The following is a 9,591-nucleotide window of genomic DNA, read 5'->3' on the forward strand; positions in this document are numbered from 1 at the left end:
GGACAAGTAAAACCCAAAAATGAAAAACAAGACAAGGCAGTGACACCATAAGAACATCGGCCACAGAGGAAATAAATACAAAAATGCCAAATTAAATACAAAATAGTACAAAAACAAGAATAAAACATTTTTAACATAATGGAAAAGTGTGTGAATGTGTAAAGTATTTATACAACAGAAAGTGTCTGATAGAGATGTATTGTATTGATCGTGTTATTGCCAGTAAAGAATATGTGAATGGGCATAATGTATATACACAATCTAGTTGAAATCATAACCAGGTTCCCAAAGCTTTCATAAACAAAGTGAACTCACTAAAAGTAAATCTCAAGTCCGATTAAAACCAATAAAGCCCTAAAAGCACCAACCTCACTCACACGTATGTTAAGCATCAACATGTTCATGAACAGGACAATAGATGGCAGCAGACAAGGACCTTCCAGCTCTCGTCCTTCACTCACACGTCCTTAAACTCTCTGCACTCAAACTTTCCCTCCTGCTGATTATCCCCCCGACAGGCCAGTGTACCGACGAATGACAGAGCGGAGGAGGAGGCCTGGTGAAGATGGCCGAGGCCTCCTCTGAGCTGACACTTCCCGGTGGGATGACGGAGTGCTCCCTGCTCGGCTCCATACATTAATTATCAAGCGGTGTCTGGAAGGCACTTTGTCTAGAAGACCGATGAGGGGCTGTCGGAGGAGGAGAGAAACGGACTCAGCCGGGGTTAGAGGAAGGGCCTCTGGTTCTCAGGGGATGTGGTGGTGGTAGCTATGTGGTGCCAGGGTGAGTGTGTGTGTGTGTGTGTGTGTGTGTGTGTGTGTGTGTGTGTGTGTGTGTGTGTGTGTGTGTGTGTGTGTGTGTGTGTGTGTGTGTGTGTGTGTGTGTGTGTGTGTAGAATACAAGGTGGGATAGTCAAAGTACTAAGAGGATGGACATGAGAACTATTGAAAAGTGTGACCTTCTCAGCTCTAGACACATTCATGATATTTGAAAAGCAGCAAAGCACAAATCAGTCTTTTTAAGGGGTTTTCCGGGAGTTCACGATGTATTATTCAAATGTTTAACATTTGAGTCTGTGTTCAAACAGCTCTGACATATATACAGACATATAAATATATATATATTTTGTGGTTGCTGTAAATTTTTCTTTAGAAATTCATGTCATGTAGATCAATCATTTCTTTAAATGCATTTTTGTGGGGCTGGATGGAGAACCTTCAGGATTGATTGATGTGTTGTATAAATGGCCGATTCAAACAACATTAAAAAAATAAATAGATAAATAAAAACCTATGAGTGGCATCTTGCAATTGATGGTTATCTGGGTTTAATGTGCCCAGCATCTGTCACTGAAATGAGGATCTGTACCACAAAGACCAAACCTTCCATCCATCTGTCCATCATCTTATTAAAACTTTCTTCCCAAAACCAAAATTACATAAACTTTCAGCAGCGGGAATTCGCCATCAAAAATGATTTAGCATTTTTTACCACCACAGAAATGATCTCTATTAATCTCAAGTGGATTTTCTCACTCGTGGTCTTTGGAAAAATAAGTCATGTTAAATAATTGTGTTCAGCACCGCAGTCAAAGTTTCATTCACCTCCATCACTTTAGGTTGGAGGCAGAAATCTCAGTGACAGTTGATGGGAACTGAAGAAATATAAAAAATAAACTGTATATGTATATCTACGTATACTGTCTAAGTAGATAATTTGTTCAGCTGTAGGTGTGAAGGAGAAATCTGTGATGAATGCACCTTCAAGTTCCACAAACCCTCAGTTAGAGATGAGACATTTTACCCAAAACATAATTGAGCCCCATCATTAAAACAAATGTGTAATGACTCAGAGCATGTGTGTGGGGAGAGGGAGCCGGGGTGGAGGAGGTTTGGTCACATGCAGGGAGGAGATGAGGAGGAGGAGGAGGAGGAGGAGGAGGAGGAGGGACAGACAGAGGGAGAGGAAGAGGCTGAATAAAGGGAGCAGACAAGGCAGCAGACGACGGACTGTAAAGGCTGAAGCACAAACTGAACCCTGCAAGGAAAAAATGCCCAATTTTGCCGGCACGTGGAAAATGAAAAGCAGCGAGAATTTCGACGAGTTGCTGAAAGCCCTGGGTGAGGAGAATCCACTCTGTCTGTGAGGAAGGTCTCAATGTGTGTCAGTGAAATCATAGATTCATCATTATATTGAAAAGCTTGCTACAGGTCTTTTATCTAGACTTTATCTAGACTCTAGATAAAAGACCTGTAACAAGCTTTTCAATATAATGTTGAATCTATGATGTATATACCTTGATTCTAGACAACTTTACCTGGGATGCAGATGCACGTTAGAGTTTGAAATGTCTGCAGACGACTGGTGTTGAGTGAATCGTTTTTTTCAATTTATAAAATTTAAAAACCGCTGCAAACACAGATGCATCACACTTGAGATACAAATAGGAAAGTACACAAAGACTAGAAGCATCTTGGTGACAGCAGAATGTGATTGGATTAAATTCAGCTCCAATTAAAAGCTGGTTGCAACAATCCTCTCTCTCTAATTATTATTCCATTACCACACAGATTTGTACGCAAGACAAGAAACACAAGTTTATTTCTACTTTAATGCCAGGATATAGTTTTTCTCTCTTTTTCCATTTGTGAAAGCAGGTGATTATTTGTTTTTGTAAAAACAATTTGACTTACAGTTGTTTTTTTACTCTCATGTCTTTATTTTGACTCGAAATGTCGAAGTTTTTAATCGAACACAGTGTATCACCCACGTGACTGGGTTCAAATTCCTTTCTGTTATTTTACGACTAACTTAAAGCAGTACATTTCAGTTGATCTTAATTTATGTGTAATTTCTTTTTCTGGCTTTCAGGAAGAAATATGGCAAAAGTGTCAAAAAAATCGAAATTGTAAATTCCCAAATATAGAAGGTGAAAAAATACAGATTCAGATTAAAACACATGTAATTTTTATGTAAAATGACCCTGGAATAATTTGTCATTTGCCTCTCTGGGCTTTCATCGGGTTCTGCTGCAGTTTCATTGCTGTACATGTGGACCTGTGTAATTAAATGGGACAAACACTGGAAACCACTGGTTTTAATTAGAGGAGGAGACGACAACACCCTGGTCTTGTCGCACGTCACCGATGCTGAGTTTGAGTGATGGACGGCACCGGAGATGAGAACCAGACCCAAGTGTTCTCTCATCCGAGTGTTTGCACTGTAACTGGGTGACAGAGCGTTTAATGGCTTTTCCAGTCGCTGGGACCACAGAACCCAACGTGATCTATCAGAGATCTTAAACAAAGCAAGCAGCGCCGGCATTCCTGGCTCTCAGCACCTCGTGGCTGCAGCCTCCACGTGCAACATCTGCTGATAACACCACCGCAGCTGCTTAAATATGATATTTAACAGCTCTGACTTGATTTCCTCTCGTGATAACTGAGGTCATGTGTTTTTACAGTGATGTGTCAGCACCTCTTACTTTGTACATTTCTGTTGGACAAGTTTCATCTCTGACACACAAACTTTGTTCTTTTGGTGCCGGAAAAAAAAGACACAATAAATGTGAGGTGTGTTATTAAAAGCATCAAAGGGCCATGCACACTCTTTAAATTCATACAATATGAGGGCGAGTGATTGATCAATGTAATTAAGCCGTTTCTCTAATATCGTTAGTTGCAAAAGTTACAAAAATGCGAAACTAAGTTACGCACTTTTTTTAACTTCATGGTGATGTCATGATGACGTCATTCCGAACATATGGTCCAAAATTATTCTTTGATTAATAGAAGCTTGAGATTGTGTCTATTGTACAATAGGAAGACACTTAATGAAATGCATGACATGATTTCCTGATCAATATCAGCTTCAGATTGTTTCTCTAGTTCTGTTGTTTGCAGATAAATGTTGGAAACTGTGTTTTTCAGACGATCAGCTCAAAAAGTGAATCATCTGTTTATTCCCTGCCTGCTAATATTTCCTAAGAGTTTGGTGAAAATCCATCAATGTGTTTATGAGTTATTTTGTTCAAACACACAAACACAGGAAAACCCCAATCCTGGCTTTGCTGGTCAGCAGTGAAATGAGATATTCGCTCTATTCTATTCGCAGTAGAAGGACATTTAACAATGTATTTTCTGTGTTTTTGTCAGTTTATACATTTTACTCCCTTCCTCCGCAGCCTGACTTAATACCTCTGGCCTCTCAGGAAGTTGTGTGCTTGTTGTCAGGTGTGAACGCGATGCTGAGGCGGGTCGCGGGCGTGGCTGCGTCCAAACCCCACGTGGAGATCAAACAGAACGACGAGCACTTCTACATCAAGACCTCCACCACAGTCCGCACCACGGAGATCCACTTCCTCATCGGGGAGGAGTTCGACGAGGAGACGGTGGACTGCAGAAAGTGTAAGGTAATTCAATCACTCCCTCATAAAGGTAGAGTCTGAGAGGAGGGGGTGGAGGGAGAATCAAACTTTTTAATTCAGTAAAAATACAAATAAATAGACACAATGTACTCAAGTGAAAGTACCACATTCAATTGACTACTTGAGTAAAATAAAGTAAGTACTTAATTTAAAATGTACTTAAAGTATTTAAAGTAAAAGTACTTTACACAGAGTCTCAGCCGTGACCTTTTCAGAACTCATTCCTGCTGCTGCTGCAGGAGGCGGGGTCTAATGTTACCTGCCAAAATTGTGTATAATAACGTGAACATGTAACGTAACACACTGTAAATATGTAGATGAGCAAAAATGAAAAGTACCTGAAAATAAATCGTCTTAAGTAAAGTGGAGAGATCCATGTAAAATGTACTTATAGGCACAGTAACAAAGTAAATGTACTTCATTAAATTCCCCCACTGATGAGAAGGCTGTAGATTTGGAAGGTGTTGGTGTTACAGTTCAAACCCCGAGCTGCTCTATCTCAGAAAATTGGATTAACTCTCTCAACTCTACATCCTGCCAACCTGGAAACAGATTGAAATCCACTCAGCCACATAGCTCAATAGTTGTGGTCTTGATTTGGCCCAGATCTGACAAACAGGAGTAAACCACAGCATCACCACATGTCAAGTGATTGTTTAGAGTGATTTGAGCACCATTGACCTCTCACTATCTGGGTCACTGTAGAATCACATCCTTTTAGAGCAGGCCACAAGGAGACCAGGAGTTCTGCATCACAAGTACCACGTCCGTGTGATGCCTGGGGAACCTTCAGATGAGATGTCAGGCTACATCCGACATATAAATTGGATTAAACATCTCAAACTCAATACATGCAAACTGATTTTTAATGACGACTCAGAAATAGATGTGGATCCACGGTGTCTCACTGCTGACGTGTTGCACCAGGTGAAACTCAGAGTGATAAAAAAAAAAAAGAGGAAACCTCATGAAAGTGCTGCTTCTCTGCAGAGCCTGGCCGCTTGGGAAACAGAAAACAAGATTTACTGCAAACAGACTCTGCTGAGCGGGAGCGGGCCCAAGACCTTCTGGAGCCGGGAGCTGAGAGGGGACGAACTCATACTGGTGAGTGAGACGTTGAGGTGTCACATCGGAGAGGCTCACATCCAGATGTAGACTCAAATTAATCACGTACATAATAAACAGAGAGATAATCACGTTTTAAAGTGTCTTCAGAACAGATTTCTCTTTTGTTTCCTGTAGAAAAGGTGTTAAAACCTTGTCTCTATATATTTTCTGATCTCATCCCATCGTTCTGAACAAAGACGTCCACACAGTCCGTCTCATTCCCATCCGCAGTCTCTCTGCAGATCTGGGAACAGATGTTTGGACGTGTTACAAGGTGGGATGAGGTGTCACATTTGGAGGAATAAGAAAACAATTCAGGGATAAAGGAACAATCCTCAACGTGAGTGAAAGACTGTGTTGCTCTGCCAGAGCAGTGCAGCCGACACGGAGAGGAAAAGTTTGACATTTTGGGAAACGTGCTTATTCACATTCTTGGCATCAATAAGAGGAGAATATTGGTTTGATATCTGTGCGGCAAATATGAAACTACATCCAGCAGCTTTCACTTAATGTCACAGATAGATTGGAAACAGGAAAACAGTGTTAGGCTGGAACTGAGCAAAGGAAACTAAATCAGTCCCTGTCACCAAGTTAACATGTTATATATTTATACATCTTCTGTTGACAAATTAATAAACAGTTATCGAAAGAGGAGTCAATTTGTTTTCATGCGAATGGGGCAACAATCTGCAGGTTTTTTCAAAAAAATACATTTACAGACGTGAGTTTACGTGATTTTTAATCATCTGCTTTAAGGCCAAATAATTATTTGAGAAAGAATCTGAATATGAATCAATAATTAAAACCTTTAATGGCACTTTTTAGGGCACAGATCTTCTCCAAGGGCCAATTATTCCCATTTTATACCACAGTTAAATCCACTAGTACCAAGGTTTTATTTGGATTCAAACCATTTTCCCATGAGGCGCCATGAATTATTCGCTGGGAAATTGTAAACAAACGCCCGATCAACACATTCTTATCTTCTGCCTCAAACTTTAATGGATACTTTCTTGGCCCCTTGTCTCATCTTTTAAACAAGTTTAATGATAATGGGTTCAATGGTTGTTGTGTAATCCTGCTCACAAACCAACCAACCCATAAATGGAGGAGGAAGAAAACCTAACCTCCTCGGCAGGTTCGCTGGAGGCCTAGTTTTTACTCTGGGAGTTTCTGTGAGTCTCAGAAAAAGTGAAAACTGAGCGTGAAGCTTCAAATTCACTGAACAAACTCAATAATCTCAATATTTTTCGTGTGACTCTCGACAAGAAAGCAAAAACCTTTCCCAGTGATGACAGTGATGTCAACAGAATCCAGGCAGATGCAGAAACTAAACGCAGACAGATGGTCAACAGAGGCCACGACTGGGTGGTGACACCAGATGGGGAATAGCTGAATGATCTGGTCAATATTCTTTTCATGAAAATGCTCTGAAGTTCTCAGGAAATGTGGTGAACTCCCATGACCTTGTTTCTTTCTCTGCACGGCCGGTTGAGGGTGTGGATAAACACGTCTGTTCTGTTTTAAAGAGAAGGTCTCAGACGACTTCTATTATTCTTGGTCACTCGATGTGGATTTTGCTGCTTTCAGAGAAAGAAGTTGCAGTTTGCAGCGACACGGCTGAAAGCTAAATGAATTAATTTTCACTCACATGCGTTTGCTGTTAAGTCTCCACATTCCACGCAGCGTTCCGTGATCTCGCGTCCGTCAGAGACACGTCGGCCTCCAGTTCCTGGCAAATGCAGATCACTGAGACGAGGAGTCTCCTGTAAACATCTGGGATTTAACGTGCGTGGTTTTTTATTGGCCAGATGGACAACAAAGGCGATTCCAGTTTGGCTTTGATGAGGAGCTGCTCCTCGCTGACTGTGACTCACCTCTGCAGAGGCAATCAGGGAAACATGCGAGCTGTAATTTGGACGCAGCGCTGGTTTTTTTCGAAAACGTGGAACAAAGCTTCCAACAAATGTGTTTTTTATTCAAGATAAGGGCGTGAACTCTCTGTGCTGGACCCATAGGATGTGATCTGAGCAGCATAGGGGATTTTAATCATCGGACAACTTTTCTAAGAATTACTGAAGGAGTTTAAACGTGATACTGGTGAGGAGGGAGAGCTCTGACACTTCCTCTGCTCATCAGGCATTTAGACACAACTCCCACATGTTACACCTCAATCAAGGTTTTACTCATGTTCAGGTTAAAATGATGTTGAGGCAGAAATATGATGATATGAACAAGTCACTCCAGTTATTAAAAGTTTCTTCAGTGTGTAAACCCCATGAGCATCTTGTCAAAGTTTCGATTATATCCCCTCAAACATGGTTCAATCACATTTATTGAAGATATTGTGAACAAAAAGATTTGTTCAAATAAAAAACCCAAAATGATTTATAAAGACTGAGGTTACTGATCCATTCTGATGTCTTTTTAAACTCGTAGTAAATTACAGATTCATGTGAAGCTCTCAACAACACGGAGGTTTCGTCTTGAGGACAATCTAGTTTCTCTGATTTTAATTTAATACTTTTAATACTTTAGTTAATAACCATTAAATTGCTGGGGTGCTCTGTACCTCAAGGTCAAGCAGCAAAAGTCGTCCCTCCTTCACTGACTCACTTGGTTCGCTCCTGTCAGCTTCTACTGGAAAGAGTCAGTTTAATATTCCTGGTTAAACATTTTTCCCAGAAGCTTAAATCGAACACATCAGTTCCCTCTTCACTCTGCTCACAGACGAATGTGATCGAACCTTCGACAGAAACATTAAGGACGAATAAAACCAGCAGCAGCAGACGATACAGTTCCCCCCCCCGAGGGAGAGAGAGGGATGACTGTGAGCTTTAATGAAGACGCCATGTGGTGGACTGGGATCCAAGATGGCTGCTGTGATGTAATGACCATTTAATGAGTCAGCTACTATTTTATTAGTCCAAGCAAAGAACCTCAGAAAACTAATTAACAGTTCAAGTCGGAGAATATTGATTTTTTTAAGGATGAATGCTCTCCTGCTCTGGCTACTTTATATAATGTGACTGAGGTCAGATACAATTCAAAATCCATATATGTGTGTGTGTGTGTGTGTGTGTGTGTGTGTGTGTGTCGGCCCCTGTGGGCTTCAATTGCTCTCACTGATCATGCTGTTGAGAAACACTGATGGTTCCTGCAGTAAACGTTTCCCTCAGCATCGCACCAGTCGCCTGAGATAATGATGTGTGGCCACGCCGCTGCGCCCTCTGGACAGTAATAACTCTTTGGCCTCGGCCTCACACACCTCCAACCCGGGGATTCCAGCTTCTTCCCCATTTTCTTATCAGGCAATCAGTGGTGGGAGTTTAACACTTTACATGTTGCATGAGTGGTGGAAAAACACATTTTTGTATTAATTATATAAATAAGGAATCAGCTCACGATTATTTTCCAGTTGATTGATCGATCAATAAACTGTTTTCTCCATAAAAACATCAGAATATATGAACATTTCCTGTTACAATTATATGTTTTATTCAGTTTATTATCATGTATGAAAAACAACAGCTTCAAATCCTCGTATTTTAAAAGCTGGAAATGACTAAATCAGATATTTTTGTTCATGAAATGACTGAAATTATTATTTGATTATCAAAAGTAGATTTTCTGTTGATGAACTTTGCAGCTGATTATCAAAGAAACAGAAAACATTGAAACGACCCACGGTGAGAAGATGATTCTGCTGATGAACTGAACCTCTGTTTGTTTTGTTTCAGACAATCGGTGCGGATGACGTGACGTGCACGAGGATCTACGTACGCGTGTAGCAGAGGTCCAGGTCCAGGTCCAGGTCCAGTTCCAGGCCCAGGTCCAGGTCCAGGTCCAGGTCCAACTCCTCCAGGGTCAAGAGTAGAAACTTCACAAATAAACTCAGCGAATCTGTTCTGTTTGGATTCTTCATTAAATCCCAGTTTCAGACGGCTTTTTACTGCTTTTTACTCATAAACTTGTTTTGCACTAGAAATGAAATGACCACAGAATGATTTATTTGAGTTAGATTGGCTCATTTCATGCTTTAGAGCTTGAGACAGCAG

The 9,591-nt window shown here is 40.8% G+C and overlaps 1 protein-coding gene across 1 annotated transcript; it reads left to right on the forward strand.

Annotated features, from left to right (window-relative positions):
• Positions 1 to 1,985: 1,985 nt before the first annotated feature.
• Positions 1,986 to 9,324, forward strand: LOC128449686 (cellular retinoic acid-binding protein 1). Its single transcript, XM_053433346.1, has 4 exons — positions 1,986 to 2,120; positions 4,233 to 4,411; positions 5,417 to 5,530; positions 9,274 to 9,324. The coding sequence occupies exons 1-4, from the start codon at positions 2,051 to 2,053 to the stop codon at positions 9,322 to 9,324; spliced, it is 414 nt and encodes a 137-aa protein (XP_053289321.1). The 5' UTR covers positions 1,986 to 2,050.
• Positions 9,325 to 9,591: the final 267 nt, after the last annotated feature.

Source organism: Pleuronectes platessa, chromosome 1 (genome assembly GCF_947347685.1).
Source record: "Pleuronectes platessa chromosome 1, fPlePla1.1, whole genome shotgun sequence".
NCBI lineage: Eukaryota > Metazoa > Chordata > Actinopteri > Pleuronectiformes > Pleuronectidae > Pleuronectes > Pleuronectes platessa.